General features: G+C 45.8%; 1 protein-coding gene across 4 annotated transcripts in view; it reads right to left on the bottom strand.

Annotated features, from left to right (window-relative positions):
* Positions 1 to 27,221, bottom strand: part of LOC127059028 (unconventional myosin-X-like) — a 202,116-nt gene that overhangs the window by 6,205 nt on the left and 168,690 nt on the right. For 3 of the 4 annotated variants that reach the window (XM_050969637.1, XM_050969639.1, XM_050969638.1), the window contains 6 exons: positions 26,848 to 27,145; positions 22,779 to 22,986; positions 21,971 to 22,107; positions 12,803 to 12,926; positions 5,393 to 5,842; positions 3,846 to 4,037 (listed from right to left, as the gene is read on the bottom strand). In XM_050969637.1, coding sequence (XP_050825594.1) covers positions 3,846 to 4,037; positions 5,393 to 5,842; positions 12,803 to 12,926; positions 21,971 to 22,107; positions 22,779 to 22,986; positions 26,848 to 27,145 — 1,409 coding nt within the window. The remainder of the gene's footprint in view (positions 1 to 3,845; positions 4,038 to 5,392; positions 5,843 to 12,802; positions 12,927 to 21,970; positions 22,108 to 22,778; positions 22,987 to 26,847; positions 27,146 to 27,221) is intronic. The other variant, XM_050969640.1, reaches the window with a different exon arrangement.

Here is a 27,221-nt window from a genome sequence, read left to right as displayed (position 1 = left end):
ATCACACTAATACAGCTCGTAAGAGGAAGGAGGAAGTTCATAGGCAGGGGAAATCCTCCTGCTATGCTATGCTGTGAAGGGGAGGAAGACAATTAATATTGTTCCACAAATGGTGAAACTGCCCTGTCAGGTGTCCCATGGCCCTCCTAAACTCAGTCACAGTTTCAGTAGACCTCATCACTATCATGGTGGTATTAGTAAGAGGCACAAAGGAAGAAGGAGCTCTAGTGGCAGATAAGCATAGCAGGGATGATTCTGGTTGTGTGGTCACTGTAAGATCACTCGGTACCAAGAATATGTGTGGTACCAAGAAAGTCAGTGCTGGAACATCTGCAACATGGAGGTTGATGTTGGCGTTATGAGCACTGAGGTTTCTAGCATCAAGTGTACTGACGCTGGTACCAATGAGCCTGTACTGGGGAAGTGCAAACCACAATTTCAGTAGTGTGTGTACTCAGTGAGCAGCTGGTGCAGAGGCATCATAGGGCCCTCAACTGTTTTTCAGCTGAGAGGCATGAACTGATCATGTGACATTCTGTGTCTTTTGTCTCATCTTACTAGGCACCAGGGAGGGTGCTATATTCATCCTGGGAGCGATGTGCCTTGCAACTCCTTTCTGGTGAGTTCTTGATTCCTCTGCGCTACTCTGTAGCTGAGAGGCTTGCTCTCTTTGATGAATAAGCCTGGGAGCTTTACATAAAATTATGGCTCACCAGAGCACTAATCAAGAGTGACTGAGCAGGCTTGACAGGATTTTTGGCCTCAGGCTCTGAAGAGGCCCTCAATGGAGCACTCAAAAATAGAGAGATGCACTTCCCTGGATTGCTGTGTTCTTTTGAAAAAGGAGCAGAAGATTGAACACTGCCAGGGATCTTTCCCTTGCCAAGGCAAAACCTAATGTGTCTATCAATGATAAATACAGCAGCTTCACAAGAGGGACAAATTTTAAATTCCAGGGATTTAGCCTCAGCCATAGCAAAATAAGCACTGTTACCAGAGGTTACCCCCCACCAATGTAAAAATCAGATTTTTTTTTGTGAAGAGGCAATAAATTACAACAACTATTACCTACACAAACTAAAACTAAAACACATTAGCCTACTAGCTAATTTGTACAGTGTGCAAAGTAAATGGACCTGGTAAGGGTTCTATCTCACTGTCACAATCAGTAAGAAGAAGCCAATGAATGCTTCGGCCTTCTCTGCCCTTTATGCTCTCAGGTGGGAGAGGAAGGGGAGCACAAGAAGATGTATGGCAAAGATGCAGTCCCAATTTTTAAATCTGCAGGTCTGGATAGCTTGCATTGCAGAGTTTTTAAAAAGCTGGCTTAGGCACTCGCTGGACTATTAATGGTGATTTAAAATAAGCTTTGGAACATAGAAAGTCCCAGAGGACCTGCAGAAAGCTAACGTTGTGCCAATATTTAGAAAGGTAAATGAGATGACCTGGGTAATTATAAGCCTGTCAGTCTAATATCAATTCCAGACAAGATAATTAATTGGCTGATATGAGACACGAGACCCTGTTAAAGTAACTTCATTTTTTTTTAATGAGATTACAAGTTTGTCTGATAAAGGTAACAGTGTTAATGTAATGGCCATCTGTAAAGCATCTGACTTGGTACACATGATATTTTGAGTATAAAACTAGAAAGATAATAAAATTAACACAGCACATATTAAATGGATTAAAAGCTGGCTAACTGATAGGTCTCAAAATGAAATTGTAAATGGGGAATCATCAATAAATGGATGTGTTTCTAGTGGGGTTCCACAAGAATCAGTTGCTGGCCTTATGCTATATAACACTTAGATCAATGACCTGAAAGAATATATAAAATCGTCACTGATAAGTTTGCAGATGACACAAAAACTGGGGGAGTGGTCAATATTGAAGAGAACAGGTCACTGATACAGTGTGATCTGGCTCGCTCGGAAAGCTGGCTACATGTATACATCTAGGAACAAAGACTGTCGGCCATACTTACAGGATGAGAGGGCTCTTTCCTGAGAAAGAGGGACTCTGAAAAAGGGGTGTGTGTGTGTGCGTGCATGTGCATTATCTGCTAAACAGGAACTATCAGTGTGATGCTGTGGCCAAAAGGGCTAATGTGAATCTTACAGGCATAAACAGGGGAATCTCTAGCAGGGGGCAGAAAGGTTATTTTTCCTCTGTATCTGGCACTGGTGTGACTGCTGCTGGAATACAGTGTCCAGTTCTGGTGTCTACAAGTCAAGAAGTATGTTGTTAAATTGGAGAGCGTTGGAAGACCATAAAAATAATTAAAGAATTAGAAAATCTGCTTTATAGTGATTGATTTAAGTTGCTCAAGCTATTTAGTTTAACAAAGGGATGGTTAAGAGGTGACTTGATTACTGTCTTTAAGCACCTACATGGGGAACACATTGGATAATGGGATTTTCTGTCTAGCAGAGAAAGAGGTACCATCATTCAATGGCTGGAAGGTGAAGCTAGACAAATTCAGATAGGAATAAGGCATAAACCAGGGGTTCTCAAACGGGGGGTCGGGACTCCTCAGGGGGTTGTGAGGTTATTACATGGAGGGGGTCACGAGCTGTCAGCCTCCACCCCAAACCCTGTTTTGCTTCCAACATTTACAATGGTATTAAATACATAAAAAGTTGTTTTTAATGTATAAGGGGGTCACAGTTGGAGGCTTGCTATATGAAAGGAGTCACCAGTACAAAAGTTTGAGAACCACTGGCATAAACTTTTAACAGTGAAGATAACCAACCACTGGAACAATTTACCAAGGGTTGTGGTGGATTCGCCATCACTGGGAATTTTAAAGTCAAAACTGGATGTTTTTCCAAAAGATCTGCTCTACTAATTTTTGTGTGGAAGTTCTATGCCCTGTGTTATACAGGAGGTCAGACTAGATGATCATACTGGTCCCTTCTGGTTTGAAATCTATGAATCAGTAGACAATGCTGGCCAAAATTGTGGTCTTTGAGTGCATGTGCACCCAGAAGGAATAGCATTGAATCCATATGGCTCATGGCCTGAAGAATCTGAAATTTATACTCATCACAACTCCAATTTATACAGGCTCACAAATCTCACTGTGGTTTGTACCAGCATCATTACTACTCAGATTCCTTGCAGGTGGTCAGTATTATATCCCATTCAAAATAAAAGTTAAAGGAGGAATACACTACTTTGATTTGCCTGAAAGATTCTGGAAAGCAGAAATCCAAGGATTTTAAAAACATTAAACTTCTCTTCAGTTTTCCCAAAATGTATCTGTCTTCACGCTCCACCTTGTGCTACAAATGACTCACAGAAATCTGACACACTGATTTCCCTGAGGCACCACTCAGAGCAGGGAGTCAAGGGAGCAGAATAAAGGTCACATGATTCTGTTGGAAGGGAAGTGTCACCTTACTGCTGCATTTCTACAGTTCATGTTCTATTGGTTACTACTGCACTAATAGTCTTGTAGAGGTGATGTATGGTCACCATAACTCTGCATTATTTTCCCATGTGAGTTGTTTTAATTGGCTTTTCACATTCTGGAAGGGCATGAGGAGCACGGGGGACCAAGGAACACCCCAAACCATAAAGTCCACATTAACAAAGTGTTTTGCATGTTAAATGAGGTTCAGCATGTTTTTTTTTTCCTTCAGGAAATGTTAGGCAGTGACATGGTTGAAAGGAAATCAAGCCCTTCTCCTCTCCTGCCCAGTTTCTACAGGAAGAGTTTTTTAATAAGGCAGCTCTCACTTGCAAATTTCAAATCTTTCCTTGGTTCTAGTAAATCACAGTAATAATGGAACTCGGATAGTTACACTGTATGCACAGCAGGAACATCCTGTTACACATACCTGAGAGGTTTCAAAGAACATCTCTCGCTCATCCACTGTAATTTTGAAGGTATTGGGTTGTGGAGCTCCAAAGAAAACAATGTGCTCATATTGGAAAGTTTCCAGCGATTTAGGATCTCCTCGTTTGTATACAGACACATTCTCTGTACTGACTCCAAGCCAGAGATCATTCGGAAATCCACCCTCCTTACACTGTAGAGAACAAAAAAACTCAGATTAACAGCAGTGCTCCAAATGGGGAAGAAAACCTGGGGACACTCCTATATTGCAGGTCTGAGGGCATCTCTACACTTTGAGCTGTGGGTGGAATTCCCAGTTTCTGGAGACATTCTCACACTAGCTCTGATTGAGTTGGCAAGCTAAAAACAGCAGTGTAGGCCTGGCAGAGGGAGGGGATAGCCACCCCATGTACGTACCCATCCAGGATGGTAGGCTGGTATGTCTCCTTGAGCTGGGAATTGCACCCCCGCTCAAAGCGTAGACATATCCTGAGTCAAACAGTTGAGCAGAGGGGTTTGTAACGAACAGTGCAGAATACGTCTGAGCAGTCTCTCTGTACTCACTCATCTTTCCTTCTAATTCTGTAACCCTCCGAGGTAGATATCTTACTTGTTTAAGAAAGAGTTAAAATGCATTTTTTTTTAAATCAAATATAGTGCAGGGCCTGAGACACCACAGTACTCCTCCTCCATAGGAGAAATGGGACTTCTGCAGAAGAGTCCTACAGCACCTCCTGTTGGTAAGGTTTAGGAGTGAACCATGAGGTCCCCCACATCCAGTGCTCTCACTTATCTCATTAAGTGCCGTCTGCTGTGAGAAACGGAATAATTTATTTTCACAGTTAGAAATCTTTAACAGCAGCAATTCCTGCTTGGAAAAGCTTGGAGTGGGCCAGCTGCAAGAGCCTCACAGCCAAAGCTTCTACCCCAATGTTCAGGGCTTCACATGTATGTGACACTGCACCGAAATGCTGGTCAAGATTCCCCGGTTTCTGTGGCACTGCTGTCCTAAAGTCTGTGGCAAAACGAAAATTCCAGAGCAGCTTAAAACAAATGTATAAATATTCATAAGCAGTTATTTCACTGAGGTAAACATTATGCTGAGTAATGTAATGCAGTATTGCCTATATTATTTATTTAAAGGCCTTCTTTCAAGTGTCTCCCACTAGAAAGGACTGGGACTTTTTTCACAACAGGTGATGGAAAATCATCTCCCTCCCTTTCTCACACCACTATCTTCCCAGAACAGGGAAGGTCCCAAGTTTTTGCTCTCTCTTTCAAAGGGGAGTGTCCATGTCTCCCTTCCCAGCCAGCAGAACATGCATCTAGACTAACTGGAGTGTTTACTCTCCACTTTGCCTGACTAGGTATGTGGTGTTGTAGGCATCCATGCTCTGATGGCGGAATCATACCCACTGCACTCAGGCAGAATGGAGCATGTTAACAAGAGTTTCTCTATGCTGTCCAGTGTAAAACGCAACCTTTTCCATCCCCAAGAATAATGCCTGCTTGGACAGTAGTTGGTATCTGAATTTATACACTTCTCACCTCAACATCAAAGAGTGTTGAGCCATAGCCTGGCCATTCCTTTACAATGGACATGTATTTCACCATGGCCTGGTGCTGAGACAGTCCCTGCAACTTGTTCCATTTCTGCATTATGCTGGCCCGAGCAGCTGAGAGCTCCTCCTTTACCCACATTTCCATCATCTGCTCTTCTTCCACCTTCTGCTTTTTTACTGAGCCTGTCTTGAAGCCACGTTTCAACGTTCCTTCCAGAAAGCTGGTCCGTCTCCTCTCTAGAGCATGACTAGTCATGCCGCTACTCTTTGTTGATTGCAGGATTTTGGATTTTAGCCTGTTCACTGGGTAAATGCCATCAAGGGTCCAGGTGATTTTGGAATAGTCTCCATGAAGGTATTGCAACCTTAGGGCTGACAGGTGCTGCAGTGTCTCCTCTGGGGCAGGAAAGTGCCCATCAATAAGACTTTCATGAGCCTGTAAATGTTAAACAAAAACAAAACCTCCATAATTTATACCTTATCTGTCTATTTATGGTGCTTGACCTTGTGACATGTGCCCCAGCACCAAGCCAATCCCAGAACAGAAGTGCATAGAGTCAGGATATCTGACTAGCAGTTACTGTAAGGAGGACAAATGAAATCAGAACGAATTAAAAGAAACAAAATTAAAAACATTATGCCTCTTTTGCTCTTTCAGCCCTCTCCTGTTTATTTTGTTGGGAAATCCTGTTAAATGAAAGAGAAACAGGGAAGCTCAGAACCGTGACTACCAGCTATTTGTAGTTGGCATTGCAAATAACTGGGTCACAGAATGAAGCAATAGAAGAGCAAGAGGTTTCTTAAAAGCAAGTTCTGGTGAATTCAGAAATACAGTGACTAACACAGAAATATTAAAATCTGCCAGTGGGAAGAAGGATGGGAAGTCTTCAAACACACCATAAAGAATATCCCAAAAAACTGCTGTGAGGCAGGTGGGAATGCTATACACAATACAACCAACACTAACACACAGAAAGCGAAGACATGAATGTGAAGCCACCCAACAAAACATAGCCTCTGCTCCTCTACCATAGGCACACATCTGTTACCACCACCATTCCAAGCACTGCAAACATAACTACCTGACCCTCACAAACTTCCCTTCTACACACACCAAGCCATCTACTCCAAATATCGTGCATGCACGCATGCATCAAACTACATAAAAATTGCTTGGTGTTAAAATTTTATGGTAATGGACAAGACATTTTTAGAGAAAAACAAAAAGAGGAGGTTACCTATCCGTAGCTGAATGTCCTTTAAGATGTGTGGTCCCTATTTGTAGTCTCAATGTATTTGTGTGCATGCGCATCATGAATGAGAGCTGGAAGATTTCAGTAGCGGTGTCCGTTGACTGGTGTGTGCGTTGTGTGTTGTCTTGTGCTCCAAGTAAGGTTATAAAAGGCTGTGTGAAGCGCTGCTCTCTTACCGCTGGTCCACAGCAGGGGGACAGTGGGCAGATATTGGAATACAAATAGGGACCACGCATTTCGAAGAACCTCCAGTTACAGATAAGGAACCGCGCCTCTTCTTCTTTGAGCGATGGTACCTATATGGGTGAATATCAAGCTGTGGGTGAATATCAAGCAGTGATCACATTGGAGGTGGATGCGAGGATGCAAGAGGTATCACCATCTGCAGGATGGCACAGTCCAGAGCGGCATTTTCTGTCACTGTCTGGGCAATAGCATAATGGGTGGCAAAAGTATACGGGGGGGGTCAGCCATCATGGCCTCCAATTCACTGACCTGCCTAGCAGAAGCAATGGCCATGAGAAAGATGACCTTCATGGATAGGTTGGAAAGGGAGCATGTGGCCAGGGGCTTGAAGGTAGTGGTGGGGGTTTCATGAGGGTGGAGAGTACAAGATTGAGGTCCCATGGGGGTGTAGCGTTAAGGATAGATGGGAAGATGTTCTTCAGCCCCTTCAGAAAGTGGGTGGTGTTAGAGTGGGTAAACACCGAGTAGCCATCCACTGGTGAGAGGAAAGCAGTAAGCTACGCCAAATGGACCTGGACTGAAGTGAGGGTGAGGTCTTAAATTCTAGGAGGTAGTCCAGGACGATGGGGACATTGTGCCCAGGTGGTGAAGCATTTCCATTTTGCTGCATAGCACACTCATGTGGAAGCTTGTCTGCTGTGCGTAAGCATGTGCCGCACAGTGCTGAACAGGTGTTGTCTATGTGCGAGCTCCTTCCAAAAACCAAGGCGTGAGGCGAAGCAGACCTGGGCTGATATGACAGACTCTGCCCCAGTTCTTGATGGGGGAGGGATAGCTCAGTGGTTTGAGCATTGGCCTGCTAAACCTAGGGTTGTGAGTTCAATCCTCAAGGGGGCCACTTGGGGCAAAATCAGTACTTGGTCCTGCTAGCGAAGGCAGAGGCTGGACTCAATGACCTTTCAGGGTCCCTTCCAGCTCTATGAGATAGGTGTATCTCCATATATATTAAAAAGTCCAGCAGCACAGGGAGGTGGCTTGTTGGGCAGGTGGAGAGTCTAAGTACGTCTGGACACCAAAACTGACATGGCCAGAACAAGGCTATTTGTAGGACTGTGGCCCAGTCATAGTGGATCATGCACAGGACATGGGAAAGGTGTAATGGGGACCATTCTGCCATGGAAGGGGGATAGCACTGCCCTGGGAATCATGACCCCCTCCCCCACAGGAGCAGTAGATCAGAAACTTGCAGTTTTGACAAGTGGTGAAAAAGGTCCCAGTGAGGGGTACCCAAGCACGGCAGATGGGATGGAGCATAGGGTCATGTAGCTTCCATTTGTGTTTAAGGTACCAGGTCCAGCTGAGTGCATCTACCAAACTGTTCTGTATACCCAGGAGGTCCACTGCCTAGGAGTGTGACAATATACACCGGTGCCAGAGGAGGATGGACTCCTTGCAGAAAGACCAAGATGTGGTGCCCCCTTGCCTGTTTACGTAGGCCACTGCAGTTCTATTGTTGCATAGGATTTGAGCATGGCAGCTAGAGGGCTGCCTGCAGCTCCAGGACATTGATGTACATGTAGGCCTCATGCTGAGTACAACCCCCTTGGGCAGTATGTCTGTCCAGGTGGACAACCCCAGCCAGCTAAGGAGGAATCTGTGGTGAGGATGATGGTTGGGACGGGGGACATGAAGGGGGGTGCTTATCAGTAATTTGGAAGGATCGGTCCACTGCCCGAGGGAGACCCAGACCGGTCGTGGGACAATCAATTTGGCATTTAGGTGGTCGACGTGGGGTCTGCAGACCGATAGGAGCCACAGTTGTACATAGCATGTGTAGGTGAGCATGTGGCATCACATGGGTGCAAGCTGCCATGTGACTGAGAAGGCAGAGTGTAATGGGGGTGCATGGGTTGCAGAGAAAGGCCCAAGCTGCCACAGAATCCAGGTAGGCACCAATGAAATGGACTGTCTGTGTCAGGACGAGCCCCTGGAAATTTCCACTACATGCATCCGAAGAAGTGGGTATTCACCCATGAAAGCTCATGCTCCAATACTGCTGTTAGTCTATAAGGTGTCACAGGACTCTTTGCTGCTTTTACAGATTTCTCCTGATTGATACAGATGCTGAGAGTGGCAAGGAGAGAGTGCAGACAGCCGATGTAGCCTTGGTAAGGGATGGCACAACCAAAAGTCTAAGCACAGGAAAACAGAGTACCTCAGTTGTCTCAGCTGAGCTGCCATGATCACAAAACTTTCATCAAGACCCTTGGAGAGCATCGTGATGATGGAGGGGAGAACTCTGAACTGGCAGTGGTTGTTGCCCACACGAAAGCAAAGAAACTTGCTGTGAGCCAGATGGATATCGATGTGAAAATACATGTCCTTCATGTCAAGAGCTGCAAACCATGCTCCCTGGGGGAGGAAGGTGATGATCAATGTAAGCATCACCATAGGGAATTTGGTGCTCCCAATTCAGGGTTGAGTAGGTGGAGATCAAGTATAAGGAGGAGTCTTCCTGCCTTTTTTGGAATGAGAAAGTACAGGGAGTAGAAGCCCTTGCTGACAGCGAGGCTGGACATTAGTTCGATTGTGTCCTTTAAGAGGGAGGTGTCCGCCTCATGTTGCAGGAGGTTGCAAGGAGAGGGACTCCTGGTAGGCATCGGGGGGTGGGGGGGGAAGCCCCACTGAGAAGGGAAGGCAAGGAATTGGATAGAGTAACCATGTCATACACTTTCTAGAACTCAAAGGTCTACGGTGATCTTGCCCCAGTTGCGGGCAAACAGGACAAGATAACCCCCAAAGGTGATTGGGGGAGCCAGGGGTGGTGACGAGGGGCTCATAGCTCTCGACACATACATCAGAACTGGGCTCTGAGTGATGCCGTGGTAAGACAGAGAAGAGGGTGATGGCTGATGGTCATGGTGCTATGAATGAGGGTGCTGTCACCTGGGTTCCTGATCCTGGGGATACACAGCCTGGTATGATGCATAGGAGCGTGCTCGGAAGGATGGTTGCTGCTGTTTCCAATGGGGTGCTGAGGTGTTGAGTCCAAGAGACTGAAGTGTTGCTCTCGAGTCTTTCAGGGAATGGAGGGACTCATCAGTCTTTGCCAAAAATAGCTTGTCCTCATCAAAGAAGAGGTCCTGCATGGTAGTCTGGACTTCCCTCGGGAAGCCAGAGGGCTGCATCCAGGACTTCCATTGCATGAAGACACCCATGGCAAGGGAGTGGAAGGATGTATCTTCTGCATCTATTGCAGTTTTGAGGCTCACCTTGGCAGTCAGGCAACCTTCCTCTACAAGGCCCTGGAAGAGCTGCTGTTTGTCCTGCAGCAAGTCCTCCAGGAACTCTGCTAGCTTGGCATAGTTATTGACATCATACTTCGCTAATAGAGCCTGGTAATTGGAGATGCAGTGCTGGGGGCCGCAGAGAAGTTTACCATATGGCCCAGGAGGTTGAGGCGTTTCACCACTTTATTGGGGGTGGGGGTAGTAGAGGCACATGAATGCTGCTTTGCCCATTTGGTTGCTGCATGCACCACCAGCAACGTGGGGGGGGGGGGGGAGAGAAGGTCAGCTCCCTTGGATGGGGCAAAGTACTGGCATTTTGCCCTCTTGGGTGGGGGTGGGGGTGGGGGACATGAGGCTAGCATGTGCCAAACTGTCCATGCAGGCTGGAGGATAGCATCATTAATGGCCAGTGTGATGTGAGATAGTCTCCTGAGCAGGAGAATGTCCAACAGTTGGTGATGTTGGTCCTGGACCGCCTCCAAGGGTATATCCAAGTCAATAGCACCCTGCTGCAGCGCAGGAGGCAGGCGAGGGTAGCCAGGGGTGCAGTGCAGGGTGCCTGGGGTGGGGGACTTGGGGCTGTGAGGGGGTAGGGGAGTAGCTCAGGGTACAGGGAAGAGATATTCAGGCGCTGTATGCAGTGAGGGGTGTAGCTCAGGGTGCAGTCAGGTGGTAGTTAGGGGCTGTGTATGGGCAGAAGGGTAGCTCAGGGTGCAGGGAGGGGGACAGCTAGGGGGTGTGTGTAGTGAGGGAGTAGCTCAGGGTCCACGCAGAGGGTAGCTAGGAAGTGTGTGGAGGGTGCCTGTAGCTGCCACCTTTTGTGGGATATTGACTCAGAAACCTGTGAGGATATGAAATGCACTAGAACTTAATCGTGTTCTTAGAATGACGATTCTAAGCTCAGGAGGCAGGCAGGGGTAGCCAAGGTGTAGCATGGGGTGCAGGAAGGGGGGCTCGGGGCTGTGTAGAGGTAGAGAGGTAGTTCAGGGTGCAGGGAGGGGGTAGCTAGGGCTGTGTGAGGGCAGCGGGGTAGCTCAGTTTGAAGGCAGCGAGTAGCTAGGGCAGTGAACTGGTGACCCCTTACACAGAGCAAGCCTCTGAGTGCAACTCTCCTTACAAATTAAAAACACTTTTTAATATATTTAACACTTTTATAAATGCTGGATGCAAAGTGGGGTTTGAGGAGTAACTCGTGACCCTTCTGAGGGGGCTTAACCACCAGTTTGAGAATCCCTTAGGGGCTGTGTACGCACAGCAGGAGTAGTTCAAGGTAAAGGCAGGGGTAGCAAGGGTCTGTGTGCAGGCAGGATGGGACAGGTAGGGGGTCCTGTATCCCCACCCCCTGCCCCAGCCCAGAGCCTGCCCCCAGCACTCAAACACCATCCCAGAGCCTGCAACCCAAACTCCCTTCCAGAGCCCAACCTCTCAACCTTCTGCACCTAAACTCCCTCCCAAAGCCTGCACCCTGCACCCCAATCCACTACCCCAGACCTCCCCCTCCCCAACTCCCTCCCAGAGCCTTAAGCAAGTGGGGGGGGGCAGAGTTTAGGAGGCAGGTTCTGGGTGGCATGAGTGACATTATTGCCCTGCTGGTAGTATTTGAGGGCTGGCACTGGCCCTAAGGTAAACTGAGTTTGAGACTCCTGGTTTATACAAACTGCTGTGCATTTTATTAGTGATAATAATAATTAGTGATAATAAGGTCATGGTACATATGGCCCTTGGAGCATCAGTTGGTGTGATCCCCTACGCTGTGGAGATCATCCTCTGGCTGGCTCCATATCCACAAGTAACAAAATCCAGCCCATGATCTAGTAGTGTATGCCTAGTCACTTTTTTATTATATTTTTATAAAAAATGCGATCACATTTATCCAGCCACATTTAATTTTTGCAATCCCTAGTTGTGCTTTTGGCTTGCAGTTCTGTTCTCTTCATTGAATTTATTTCATTATTTTGCTAGAGAGAGAAGTTTGACTTACAAGACAAGAATCTGACTGAAGACAGGAATTGCTGGCATCATTCTCCTTTCTTTTCTTCCTACCTCTTTTCTCCTCTTTACTTCCTAGTACTTCTACTCTGTTTCGGAAAAGCAGTTCTGTACCTCTGTATAGTGCAACCCAGCCAATGCACTAAGTCAGCAGGCTCCCTTCCACCTTCTATCCCAGGGGTAGGCAACCTATGGCATGGGTGCCGAAGGCAGAATGCGAGCTGATTTTCAGTGGCACTCACACAGCCCAGGTCCTGATCACCACTGCAGGGGGCTCTGCATTTTAATTTAATTTTAAATGAAGCTTCTTAAACATTTTAAAAACCTTATTTACTTTACATACAACAATAGTTTAGTTATGTATTATATACTTATAGAAAGAGACCTTCTAAAAACGTTAAAATGTATTACTGGCACGCGGAACCTTAAATGAGAGTGAATAAATGAAAACTCGGCACACCACTTCCAAAAGGTTGCCGACCCCTGTTCTATCCCTAGCTACACAATCATGAAAGGAAACTTCCTCTTCTCCCAACGTGACCCAGTTGCTTGCCAAAAAGGCATGAACTCTCCTCTCCCCAGCCTTGCCCACACTTGACATGAATGTAAACTCCTCTCTTCTCTACTTATAGCTGCCTGCCCATGCATCCTTAGAAATCTCCCCCTTACACATCTTACCTGCTCAAACATGAAGGCAAATTCCACTCCCTCTCTGGGAACATTCTCAATATCCAAGAAGCAATAGAGTTTAAAATACAGCTGCCACTGTCCTTCCTCCTCCTCTTCCTCGGATCCAGCCAGTCTGTAAAGCAGATGAGAGAAGGAAAAAAACTGGTGAGCATCCTGATAATGAATCATCCTCAGTCCCACTGTATAATGCAAGGCTATGGCCAGGAGAGAACAAACAACTTCTTGATATGCCAGGAAAGTCCATGAGTGTAATGGACCTTCCTGTAGCTGCCTCCTTATGTGGGATATTGACTCAGAAACCTGTGAGGATATGAAGTGCACTAGAACTTAACCGTGTTCTTAGAATGACGATTCCAGGTAAAGAAGCAAGGTGGAGCCATCCATGTCATAGAATATTCCTAATTTTTAAGGTTTTTATTTCTTTAAGATAATTCTGTGCTAGTGAAAGGTGCTTGTTTGATAGCCCTGGTGACCAAAGTCCTATCTGTATCTGCAAAACAGATACAGAACAGACAATGGTTACGTCAGCTTCCTCCACATCACCCTCTGCCTCTATGCCTTACTCCTGTCCTGGAGGGGCCACCCCGAAGCGTAAGTGTCCACTCAAGTCTTTAACCTCTCTTCTGAGATGGATAACAAGGGAACAATTATTAGTTCTGGTTGTGATGTGGACATTCGTCCACCATACACTGGACTGAGAACCCTAAATCGCTAATGACCTATACCAGGTTGAAGCCAAGAACCATTCCATCACATAATAGTTTAAGGGGAAGTGCGCTTGCACATGCTACCTTTGGGTGCAATTACCACAGGCACCTCTTGTGCAAATGGTCAGGTAGGTGTCTAAATAGCTATTTATAACTGCAAATACCCGATTCGCAGGTATCACAGTAATGCTTAGTACTTATGTACAGTATCACTTTTCAGGTTCAGCGAGCTTGACCAATATTATCCACCCACATTACACACAAAAGTTAATCCATCCCAGTAATCCTGTCATCCACTTCTTATAGATAAAAGAAAAAGCTATCATGCAGAAACACCTCCCTCTGGGAGTCTGAGACGTTCTGTACCTCGTGGGAACACCCTAAACCCCCATGTTCATCCTTATAATATGATTGTGTGGTATCTGCTACACCTGGCTAGAGCAGGCCTGTTCCTCTGAGTTCAGCCACACAGCAGCCAAGCTGAGAGGAGAAAAGAGAGAAGGTTTGGGTGCAGACGCTGACCATTGTCCTGTGAGAGCAGGTCCGGGCGGCTCAGCAGTGGCCACTGTGCAGCCATGGCCAGGTCCATAAGCGTGTCGAACCAGTGCTTGCAAGGCCACACCGGGATGATCATAATGACTTGTGCTTTGTCTCTTTTGATATTTGACAGGACCCTGCTGATCAGAGGAATCAGCGGGAACACGTACATCAAGTCCCCCGCTCACGATAGGAGAAAGACATCAGAGAGGGCGCCCCTGTCGAGGCCCTGGAGAGAGCAGAACGTATGACACTTCCTATTCTGTCTGATGGCAAACAGATCGATTCGGGGAGCCCCTCACTTCTGGAAGACGATCTGGGCAACCTCTGGGTGGAATGACCACCTGTAGTAAGAGAAAAAGGACCTTCTGAGACAATCAGCCGCGTGTTCTAGATGCCTGGGAGATGCAAAGCCTCCAAGTGAATTGCATGCTGGATGCAAAAGTCCCACAGGCGAAGTGCTTCCTGACAGGAGGGACGACGATGAGTGAGCACCCTCCTGCCTGTTGACATAGAACATCATGGCCATGTTGTCCATCAACACCTGCACTACTTGATTGGACAATTGTGGCAGGAAGACCCTGCAGGCTAGGCAGATGGCCCTGAGCTCCTTGAAGTTTATATGGAACGCCATCTCCCCCGGAGACCATGTCCCTTGGGTTTGCAGCGTACTGAGATGTACTCCCCAACTAAAGTTGGAGGCAACTGATAACAGGGAGACACATGGGTCACGGGTTCTGGAACAGCATTCCTTCCAGCACCATCCTTGGGTTGGTCCATCACTGCAGAGAGCTAAGTACCTTCGGAGGGATAGTGATGACCATGGCCAGATGATCCCTGGGCAGGGGACAGACTGTGGCTAATCACAGCTGAAGCAGCCACAGCCTGAGCCTCGCATGACAGATGACATGGCGCTAGTGTTGCTAGTGTTGGCACCGTGGCGCTGGCGGCCTTGGTCTGCAGGAATGGCTCTTGCTGCTGTCTCCTTAGGAGGTACCAATGGTGCCATGGTGGAGGCAGGCAACTCAGAGCCGTTAGCCTCAGCACTTGAGTGGTGCGGGCTGGTGGTGGCCGCTTTGCGGATGGTGTCAGAGGTGCCTGGAGCATCATAGGTGCTGATCCGTGGCGCTGTCAGCACTAAGAAGGACAATCTCATCTGTGACTGTTTTTTGCTGGTCTGCTCTCTTTGGGATGAAGAAGGCAGCCATTTTTTCACTGGTCCTTTGGATTTTGGGGCCCTTGATGGTGGGGGAACCAGTGACTTGTGCCAGGAAGGGGGTTCTTGTTCTGGGCCTGAGGCTGGTCTCAAGGACTTCTCCATTAATATGAGTTTAAGCCTCAGGTCCCTATCCCTTCGTGCCCTAGTCTTCAGTTTGCTGCAATAGGCACATTTCTGGGGAACACGGGATTCACCCAGACAGCGAACACATTGAGTGTGTCCATCTGACATTGGCATCACTTCTCTGCACATAGTGCATCGCTTACAGCCTGGTGAACCTGGCATTATCACAGACTAGAATTAACTATACTATGGCGTAAAATAAGATTTTTTTTTCAAAACAGTGAAGTAAGCTAATAAACAAAACCTAACTACTGGAAAACTACTAAAACTCACTAACTATGTAGCGTGTCTGAATTAAACTACAGGTTTTCAGTGGGACTGCGGAGCTCCGTCTGAGGCCGGGGATGACTGAAAAGGAACTGAGGAGTCCGGGTCACACGCATGATACTTCAAATGCCAACGGTGCATGAGGCAGGCACCGCGCATATGCGACCTGTATGGGCACTGCTGTAAAATTCTCTGAGTGAAGGCACAGAGACACACCAACACCTGGAGTGGAGCACCCACAGGGACATCTCTCAAAGAAGAAGAATTTGTTCCAGTAACTTTCCAGGTATTGAAATTAGGCTACTTGGTTTATAATTCCCCAAGTCCTCTTCCTTTCCCTTTTTAAAGGTAAGTACTATGTTTGCTCTTCTCCAGTCTTCTGGGACCTCACCCATTCACCACAAATTCTCAAAAATAACTATTAATGGTTCCAAGATTGTTTCAGCTAGTTCCTTAATACCCTAGGATGAATTTCATCAGACCATGACGGCTTGAATACCTTCAACTTATTGAAATACTCTTTAACCTGTTCCTTCCCTAATTTGGCTTGCATTTCTTTCCCTCTTGTTGTTAATATTAATTGTGTGGCGTATCTGGTCACCATTAACCTTTCTAATAAAGACTGAAGCAAAAAAAGCACTAAACACCTCAGCTTTTCTTGATGTCATCAGTTATTAACTCTTCTCCCTGCTAAGTAGAGGACCTACATTTTCCTTCATCTTTCTCTTGGTCCTAATGTATTTAAAGAACCTCTTTTCATTGCCTTTTATGTCCCTTGATAGGTGTAATTCATTTTGTGCATAGGCTTTATAATTTTGTCTCTACATACTGCTGCTACTTTTTATACTCCTCCTTAATAATAAATTCATGTTTCCACTTTCTGTAGAATTCCTTTTTTATTTTCAGGTCATTAACGAGATCCTGATGGTGCCATATTAGCCTCTTTCCTATTCCGCCTAGATTTCCTTCGCGTTGGTTTAGTATTGTCTCCTGGAGAAACTGCCAGCTCTCCTGAACTCCTTATTCCCTTAGATTTTCTTCCCATGGGGCCTTACCTAACAATTTTCTGAGTTTGTTGAAGTCCATTGTCTTTATTCTGCTGCTCTCGCTCCTTCCTTTCCTTATAATCATGAAATCTCTCATTTCATGGTCACTTTCACTCAAATTGCCTTCCATCTTCAGATTCGCTACCAATTCCTCCCTATTGGTCAGAATCACGTCTAAAATGGCTGTCTCCCTGGTTACTTTCTCCACTTTCTGGAACAAAAATTTGCTCCCAATATATTCTAAGAACTTATTGGACATTTTGTGTTTTGCCATGTGACTTTTCAACAGATGTCTGGATAAAGTCTCCAATTACTCCCACGTCCTGTGTTTTGGATATTTCTGTTATTTGTTCTAGAAATGCCTTATCCACCTCCTCTTCCTGATTTAGTGGGTAGAGGTCCAGAGTCGCACTTTAATTGTGCTTCAATATCAAAGGGATAGCACCTTAGATTAACAGAGGGCCTGGTGTGTTCTGGAGTAAGCAGGAATAACAGACAGTGACAAACAGAAAAGGAACCAAGACTGACAGAGAGAAGATTGTGTAGGAAGAAGGACAGAGGGAGAAGACTGGGATGGACTGTAAAGGAGAGGCCAGATGAGGGCATAGTAGCTTGGCCATAGGTAGAGCCTGAGATAGCTGGGCCTAGGCAAAGCAGCCCCTGAATGACTAGGGGAAGTGGATGTGAACTGGCCTAGAGCAGGCCTAAGGAGAGTAGCCCAGCAGGGTGTACTGGTGCTGAGACCTTGGCAGATCACATGGCTGCTGTGACTAGCAGAGCTAGTGTTTGGACAAGGCAGCTGAGTTGTGCACAAAACGTGTGAAAATCCTCAGTCACTGCAGAGAATCCAGCAAGCAGCACCTTGGGGGCAAGAACGTCTCAGCCAGCAGCCACTGAGAAAGACTTGCAGGAGATAGACCAACATCCTGCAGGCAACGAGAAGCAGCCAAGGATGGAACAGTCATCTTTCCAGGCTTCAGACCGTCAGGAGGGTCCCAGTAAAGGCAGGGGCAGCTCTAGCTTTTTTGCCATCCCAAGCATGGCAGTCAGGCAGCCTTCGGCGGCTTGCCTGCAGGGGGCCTGCAGGTCCTGCGGCTTCGCCGTTCCCACCGCCGAATTGCCCAAAATCCATGGGACCAGCAGGCGTCCCGCAGGCAAGCCGCCGAAGGCTGCCTGACTGCCACCCTCACAGGGACCAGCAGGGCGCCTCCCACGGCTTGCCACCCCAGGCACGCACTTGGAGCGCTGGTGCCTGGAGCTGCCGCAGAATAAAAGGCAAGAATTGGAAAAGGTTCAATGGCTGTACTGGGTCAGACCAAAGGTCCATCTAGCCCAGTATCCTGTCTACCGACAGGGGCCAATGCCAGGTGCCCCAGAGGAAGTGAACCTAACAGGTAATGATCAGTGGCATTACTTGTTTCTGAGTATCAGAGGGGTAGCCGTGTTAGTCTGGATCTGTAAAAGCAGCAAAGAATCCTGTGGCACCTTATAGACTAACAGAGGTTTTGGAGCATGAGCTTTCGTAGGTGAATACCTACTTCGTCAGATGCATGTAGTGGAAATTTCCAGGGGCAGATATATATGCAAGCAAGCTAGAGATAATGAGTTTAGTTCAATCAGGGAGGATGAGGCCCTGTTCTAGCAGTTGAGGTGTGAAAACCAAGGGAGGAGAAACTGGTTTTGTAGTTGGAAAGCCATTCACAGTCTTTGTTTAATCCTGAGCTGATGGTGTCAAATTTGCAGATGAACTGAAGCTCAGCAGTTTCTCTTTGAGGTCTGGTCCTGAAGTTTTTTTGCTGCAGGATGGCTACCTTAAGGTCTGCTATAGTGTGGCCAGGGAGGTTGAAGTGTTCTCCTACAGGTTTCTGTATATTGCCATTCCTAATATCTGATTTGTGTCCATTTATCCTTTTCTGTAGAGACTGTCCAGTTTGGTCGATGTACATAGCAGAGGGGCATTGCTGGCATATGATGGCGTATATTACATTGGTGGACGTGCAGGTGAATGAACCGGTGATGGTGTGGCTGATCTGGTTAGGTCCTGTGATGGTGTCGCTGGTGTAGATATGTGGGCAGACTTGGCATCATTGTTTCTGAGTCACTGATAACTCAGAAGAACATTATCTTGAATGCTTATGGATCAACATCCTAGTAGACAAAGCATAAGATTGGGTATTGGTTGGTGTCTGCTGAAGACCACCAAATCACACTAGGGAACAGGAAGACCGACTCCTTACGAACATATTTATAATGTGTAGTGAAATTGCATGATCATGAGGTACTTCAGTTTGAATGACATATGCCAGAGGCATCATGCATATCCTTGAAATTTCTGAATATCATAGACAGCAATTTCCTAATTCAAAAAGTGTTGCATTCAACATGGGGGATTCTGTACTAGGTCTTGTTGTGACAGATAATGAGGAACTGATCACTGAATGAAAAATAAGTGGTAGCTTAGGTACCACTGATCATGACTTGATCACATTTATAATGTACAAACACAATAAAGTCCAGGCCACTGATATTTTATACAAATCTGGTGCTTTAAAAGGGCCAATTTCTCAAAGCTCAAAACAATTCAGAGACAGATCAGCTGGGAGGAAGAATTTAATCAGAAAACTATAAATGATAATTGGGTATTGTTTAAGAACATGTTACTAGATGCCCACAATCAAGGAAGAAGGCCATAATGGTTAAAAAACTGGCCTGCTTTAGAGGGGAAGTGAAGGCAACTATATAAAAATAAAAGTAACATATAACAAATGGAAGAAAGAGGAAGCTGACAGTAATGAATATTAATCATAATTGTAGAAAGGTAAAAAATTGATAAGGGAAGCAAAGGGACTGGTCAGCAGAAGTAAGGACACATAGAGCTACTATAAGGTTTGGGAAACCGTTCCCAGAGAGTCGTTACCAGTGGTTCACAGTCATGCTGGAAGGCCTAACCAGTGGGGTCCCGCAGGGATCAGTTCTGGGTTTGGTTCTGTTCAATATCTTCATCAATGATTTAGATAATAGCATATAAAGTTCACTTATAAAGTTGGCAGATGATACCAAGCTGGGAGAAGTTGCAAGTGCTTTGGAGGACAGGATTAAAATTCAAAATGATCTGGACAAACTGGAGAAATGGTCTGAAGTAAATAGGATGAAATTCAATAAGGACAAATGCACTTAGGAAGGAACAATCAGTTGCACACATACAAAATGGGAAATGACTGCCTAGGAAGGAGTACTGCGGAAAGGGATCTGGGGGTCATAGTAGACCACAAGCTAAATATGAGTCAACAGTGTAACGCTGTTGCAAAAAAAACAAACATCCTTCTGGGATGTATTAGCAGGAGTGTTGTAAGCAACACACAGGAAGTAATTCTTCCACTCTACTCTGTGCTGATTAGGCCTCAACTGGAGTATTGTGTCCAGTTCTGGGCTGCACATTTCAGGTAGGATGTGGACAAATTGGAGAGAGTACAGAGAAGAGTGACAAAAATGATTAAAGGTCTAGAAAACATAACCTATGAGAGAAGATTGAAAAAATTGGGCTTGTTCAGTCTGGAAAAGAGAAGAATGAGGGGGGACACGATAACAGTTTTCAAATATGCAAAAGGTTGTTGCAAGAAGGAAGGAGAAAAACTGTTTTGCTTAACCTCTGAGGATAGGATAAGAAGCAATGGGCTTAAGTTGCAGCAAGGAAGGTTTAGGATGGACATTAGGGAAAACTTCCTAACTGTCAGGGTGGTTAAGCACTGAAATACATTACCTAGGGAGGTTGTGGAATTTCCATCATTGGAGATTTTAAGAGCAGGTTAGACAAACACCTGTCAGGAATGGTCTAGATCAGGTTTTCTCAAACAGGGGTCAAAACTTCTGTAGGGAAAGCCCCTGGCGGGCCAAGTCGGTGTGTTTACCTGCCCCGTCTGCAGATCCGGCCGATTGTGGCTCCCAGCAGCTCCCATTGGCCCAGAGCAGCGATCTGCGGCCAGTGGGAGCCGTGATTGGCCAGACCTGCAGACGGCTAGATAAACAGACTAACTTGATATCTTTTTTTGATAATGGTAACAATGTTGATGTAATATACTTAAGACTTTTGTAAGGCATTTGACTTGGTGCCACATGACATTTTGATTAAAAAACTAGAAAGATAAAAGATTAATATGGCACATAATAAATGGATTAAATGCTAGTTAACTGATAAGGTCTCAAAATGTCATTGTAAATGGGGAATCATAATTGAATGGGTGTGTTTCTAGTGTGGTGCTGCAAGGATCAGTTCTTGGCCCTATGCTATTTAACATTTTTTATCAATGACCTGGAAGAAAACATAAAATCATCACTGATAAAGTCTGCAGATGAACAAAAATGGGGGGACTGGTAAATAGTGAAGAGACAGGTCACTGATACACAGCAATCTAGATTGCTTGGTAAGCTGGGCACAACTAAATAATATGTATTTTAATAGGGCTAAATGTTAATGTAGGCATCTAGGAACAAAGACTGTAGGACATACTTACAGGATTGGAGGCTCTATCCTGGGAAGCAAGGACTCTGAAAAAGATTTGGGGATTGTGATGGATAATCAAGTTGAACAGGAACTACCAGTACAATGCTGTGGCCAAAAGAGCTAACATGATCCTTATATGCATAAACAGGGAAATCTTGAGTTGGAGCAGAGAGGTTATTTTACCTCATTATTTGGCACTGGTGAGACTGCTGCTGGAATACTGTGTCCACTTCTGGTGCCCACAATTCAAGAAGGATGTTGATAAATTGGAAATGAGTTCAGAGAAGAGTCCCAAGAATGATTAAAGAATTAGAAAACAGGCTTTACACTGACAGACACTAGAAGCTCAATCTATTGAGTTTACAAACAGACAATTTTAAAATCAAGACAGGATGTTTTTCTAAAAGATCTGCTCTAGGAATTATTTTTGGGACGGTCTCTGGCCTGTGCTATAGAGGAGATCAGTCGAGATGATCACAGTGCTCTCTTCTGGCCTTGGAATCTAATGAATTCTTTGCTATCACTACAACAAACATGTGCATGATTTATTACATGTAACCTACCAAGGGCTAGAACCTACAGGGGTCTAGTGGTTGAAGGAGCTGATAGGGTGTTTGCCTCAGCTCATGGTACATACATACACATGCTATCAAGCAGCATAAGGGTTACTCACTTAACCAGAGAATTTCAGAGCTAATGTTATATCCATTCAGTCAAGAGTCATCAGTATGAGGATCCTCTGAAATGTTCTCTTACCTCTCAAACTTGGCAAGGATATCAGCAACAATTACACGACTCTCAATGGCCCTGTCCACATGTTGATTGCGTTCAAAGAGGGCAAACATATTACGACTGTCCACCATGGCGAGCCCTCGGATAAGCTTCTCAACCACCTGCAGGGGTGAGAGATCAGACACCTTGTGTACTGTACAACACTGGGTATTATCACTCACACAGGAGTCAGCCTTTAAAATAGGAAGAAGGATCCCCAAAGCCACTTCTTCCCATTAGAGCTCCAAATCCATCTGACTACGTGCAGGAGAATGTCAGGGTTGCTTCACCCAGTAAGAGCCCAAAGGTCTCATCTCAGAGGTGGCAAGCAGGATTCTGTTGAATTATTTCTTTTTGTAGATTCACAGATTTAAGGCCTGAAGGAACCATTACATTATCTAGTCTGACTTCCTGTATATCAAAGGCCTGAGAATTTCACCCAGTTACCTCTGTTGAGCCCAGTAACTTGACTTTGACTAAAGCACAACTTCCAGAGAGACATCCAGTCTGGATCTGAAGCCATCAAGAGATGGAGAATCCCCAACTTTCCTTGGCAGTTTGTTCCAGTGGTTAGGAACTTCCAGACAGTGTTTCTGAACACTCAAACAACAGTTCTCTCTCTGTAGGTTCTTTATGTCCCTCATCACTGTAGCAGTTGAGAACCGGGGTTGAGTGGCAGCAAGGATTCCCTCTCAAAAAGCTATTATGCAGACAATCTCAGACATCCCTGCACCCACGACCATCACCCATCCTTTTATGTCCCTGCGCCCATTAATACTACCTATGCTATTACCTCTCCTGCACTGGTGTGGGAGTTGATTGTGATTTTACAGGAGCCACCGCCATGGCAGTACACAGTGGTGGTCATTTCTTCACGAGTGATGAGAGCCAGTATTTCCTCCTGGGAGGGCACAAACTCCCTGGTCTTGGTTCTCTTCAGGGAATCACTGATGAACTGGGCATACCTGTCTATTTCTGTGCCTGGGAAGAGGTCTCTGACTCTAATTATAAAGAAAAGCAGAAAAGTTGTTACATGGTTAACAGAACATGTACAAGTCCAGGTAGATTTCTACATAGCATGGAGTACCATAAGCACAGCATCCTATAGAAATGTGTTGCCAAGTACAGCCATATGAAAAAAGGCCCGGATGCACCAAGGGACATAGGCATTGCAATGCTGTCACAATGTCTAACTTTTCAGCGCCTAGAAAATTCATGGAACAACAAAGCGATCCACAAAGCCTGAGTTAGGTGCCTATGCTCCCCATACAATGAATGGGAAGAGAGAGGTGCCTGAGAATGGGATCCACAAAAACAGTATGCTAGGCAGGGAGCTGCTTAAGTTAGCCAAAGGAAATACCTATGAGAGGGGCGTTTCCTAAGCTCCACCCCTTAGTGAATTAGGCCTCTAAGTCCAGACTGCAGCAAGGCTCCTTCCTCTGTTTGTGATCGACAGTCAGGAGCCCCACCCCTGGAGTCAGGAAGCTTAGATGCCTACGTTGTTTCCTGTGAGAATGAGTTAGGTAATTGCCTTACTCCACATAAAAAGTCCAGAAGAGTAGGATGTGGTACTCCCCTTACAACTTTTACTTAATCTGGGATGGGGAAAGACAGATTCTATTTCCCCCCTCAGGAAGAGAGGGAGAAAGGATTTGAACAGGGGTCTCCCTTATTTTTTAGGAGAGTGCTCTAACCAGTCGGCTAGGGGATATTCTTATGTAGGATTCCCCCAATCTCTCCTACTGAAGCTGTATATAATTTTTTTGAGTCATGGGGACAGAGAGAGAGAGAGCAAGAAAGAGAGAGAGAATAGTCCAGTGGTTAGGGCTGTGATGCTGGCAGGCCAGGTGCCAGCTCTTGCCACATCTGCAGGCATTAGGTAAGAACAGACATACTCATAGCTGGAGACTGGATCAGTTCAACTGTATGTTAGTTTGCTCAAAATAGGTATTAGTTTTATAAGAATCTAGTGTTTAGACTCTATGGAATGCTTGTAAGTTGCTGCCTGCAATAACCTCACTTATAATGTCTGTATTCCATGCTATAAGAAAATGTGTAAGTTTTGCTTTATAACTTTGAAAATATTTGCTCTGAATTTGTGAATCCAGGTACGGAAATTGTCATCCCATCCCCCATCCATTCAGGAGGGCTATCAACATTTAAGTGGACAATTATAAGACAAAAGCTTTATTAACTGCCCCATTCACCCATGGAGAAGGTCTCGTCCCATCACTCTGAATACTAGAAGAGGGAAATAAAAATAGTTGATGTGAAGATTTTTCATCTCTTTGCTGTTTGAACTCTCACAGGGCTAGAGACACCAAACTGAAGCCAGAGAGCCCCAGGATTTATCTCCTGGATCCACCCTGAAAGACACTTTGAACTGATAGATCTCTATAAATATGTCACCCTTAGGATTTAGATGATAACTCAGTTGTGTGTATATGTTTGCTTGCTTTAACCTGTAAGTAACTCTCATTTATTTTTCCTAGTTAATAAACCTTTAGGTCAGTGGTCCCCAACCTTTTCGTCTGGTGGGCACCAGCTGAAGGACCATGGCAGTGGTTGAGCATCCGCCGAAATGCCACTGAATTTCTGTGGCATTTCGGCGGCGATGCCTTTCGATGACGTCACTTGCCGGCAGCAAGCAGCGTCATCGAGAGGCATCGCCACCAAAATGCTGCCGAATTTTAGCAGCATTTCAGCGGATGCTTGAGTGCCGGCCCGGATGTGGGCGAATTTAGACACCATGTTGGGGACCCCTGCTTTAGGTAGTGTATTATGGGATTGGCTACAGGCGTTGTCTTCATGTAAGATCTAGGGTACCAATTGATCTGGGAAAGTGACTGATCTCTTGGGACTGGAAGCAACTAAAATACGGTAAAAAGCAACAAAGAGTCCTGTGACACCTTTCATGGGTGAATACCCACTTTGTCAGATGCATGTAATGGAAATTTCCAGAGGCAGGTATAAATATGCAGGCCAGAATCAGTCTGGAGATAAGAAGGTTATTTCAATCAGGGAGGATGGGGCCCTCTTCTAGCAGTTGAGGTGTGAACACCAAGGGAGGAGAAATTGGTTTTGTAGTTGGCTAGTCATTCACAGTCTTTGTTTAATCCTGAGCTGATGGTGTCAAATTTGCAGTTTCTCTTTGAAGTCTGGTCCTGAAGTTTTTTTGCTGTAGGATGGCTACCTTAAAATCTGCTATTGTGTGGCCAGGAAGGTCCTACAGGTTTCTGTATATTGCCATTCCTAATATCTGACTTGTGTTCATTTATCCTTTTACATAGGGACTGTCCAGTTTGGCCAATGTACATAGTAGAGGGGCACTGTTGGCACATGATGACATATATAACATTGGTGGATGTGCAGGTGAATAAACCGGTGATGTTGTAGCTGATCTGGTTAGGTCCTGTGATAGTGTTGCTGGTGTAGATATGTGGACAGAGTTGGCATTGAGGTTTGTTGCATGGATTGGTTCCTGAGTTAGAGTTGCTATGGAGCGGTGTGTGGTTGCTGGTGAGAATGTGCTTAAGGTTGGCGGGCTGTCTGTGAGTGAGGACTGGCCTTCAAAGTTCATGCTGATTTCCTGAAGGACAGAAGAAATTTCCTCAAACCTGCCCAAGGTCTGTGAAAGTGAGGGATCATTGTCCAGGATGGGTTGTAGATCACTGATGATGCGTTGGAGAGGTTTAAGCTGAGGACTGTAGGTGATGGCCAGTGGAGTTCTGTTGGTTTCTTTCTTGGGCTTGTCTTGCAGCAGGAGGTTTCTGGGTACACATCTGGTTCTGTTGACTTGTTTCCTTATTTCCTCGTGTGGGTATCGTAGTTTTGAGAATGCTTGGTGAAGATCTTGTAGGTGTTGGTCTCCGTCTGAGAGGCTGGAGCAAATGCGGTTCTACCTCAGCGCTTGGCTGTAGACAATGGATCGCGTGGTGTGTCTGGGATGGAAGCTGGAGGCATGAAGGTAGGCACAGCGCTCGGTGGGTTTTCGGTATAGGGTGGTGTTAACGTGACCGTCACTTATTTGCACCGTGGTGTCCAGGAAGTGGACCTCCTGTGTAGATTGGTCCAGGCTGAGGTTGATGGTAGGGTGGAAGCTGTTGAAATTGTGGTGGAATTCTTCCAGAGTCTCCTTCCCATGGGTCCAAATGATGAAGATGTCATCAATGTAGTGCAGGCAGAGAAGGGGCATGAGTGGACGAGAGCTGAGGAAGCGTTGTTCCAGGTCAGCCATAAAAAAGTTGGCATATTGCGGGGCCATGCAGGTGCCCATAGCGGTACCACTGGTCTGGTGGTACATATTGTCACCAAATTTGAAATAATTGTTGTGATTTTTGCTGTAAGTGACCATTTACCAATAAATCTAGTTTGTCTGGATGGCACGATAGACTGGAGAGTTTAAGGGGACTGTCTGTGACTCCGAAGTAAGAGTGCTGTAGTGATTCAGGAGTTCACATTTGTTACTGGCTGGCATGAGCCACTCCAGACAGCATGACAAGGGCACCCACCTGGGTGGGAGACCCAGTCCCCTGGCTCCAATGACTTTAATGACTGAAAACAGAAAGTTAAAGCAGAACATAGTCATAATTTAATTATACTATTTTCTATTGTGACAAGGCAAGCAAGGGGCAAGGCGGCTGAATGCTGTAAAACAGCAGGTAGCAGGATCTAGGTGTGCAGGATAAAGGTAGCAATGCCATAGGAACTAGTGGAGCGGGAGAAGCAGATGAACACTAGAATACAGGAGATAGCAGGAGCTGGCCATGGAGGAAAGAGAGGCTAGCTAGGTTTCTAGGTCTCAAGTTGAAGATGATGGAATTAGTGAAAGAAGTGGCAAGTATCTGCAAAGTGGCTCTTACCTTCTGAGGTGGAACTTGAGATAGCAGAGGATCCCTCTACTGGGAAGGAAAGTGCAGCTCATGCAGGCCATCAGCTGCCAGTGGTGAAGGTTTCCAGAACTGTTGGGCTGTGGGATGTGGTTAGTTTGTTTGATTAGTTGACAATACACTTCATCACGAAGGGGCTTTAGGTCATGGCAGGTCTGCAGAATGCCTTGGATAATGGGGATAGGATCAGACACTGTCTCAATCTCCTGCAGGGAGTTAAAGATCTTGATGGCTTCATCCTGCAGGCTGCTGTAGCCCTTCTCTTGCTGCACTGTAGTGGGATCACAGAAACAAAGCAGACAGGAGTTCAGCATTTCCCTGAGTCCCTGCTTGCCAAGCACACAGCG

This window comes from Gopherus flavomarginatus, chromosome 10 (genome assembly GCF_025201925.1).
Source record: "Gopherus flavomarginatus isolate rGopFla2 chromosome 10, rGopFla2.mat.asm, whole genome shotgun sequence".
NCBI classification, from domain to species: domain Eukaryota; kingdom Metazoa; phylum Chordata; order Testudines; family Testudinidae; genus Gopherus; species Gopherus flavomarginatus.
Note: the sequence above shows the minus strand (reverse complement) of the source record. Positions and strands in the feature narration are given on the sequence as shown.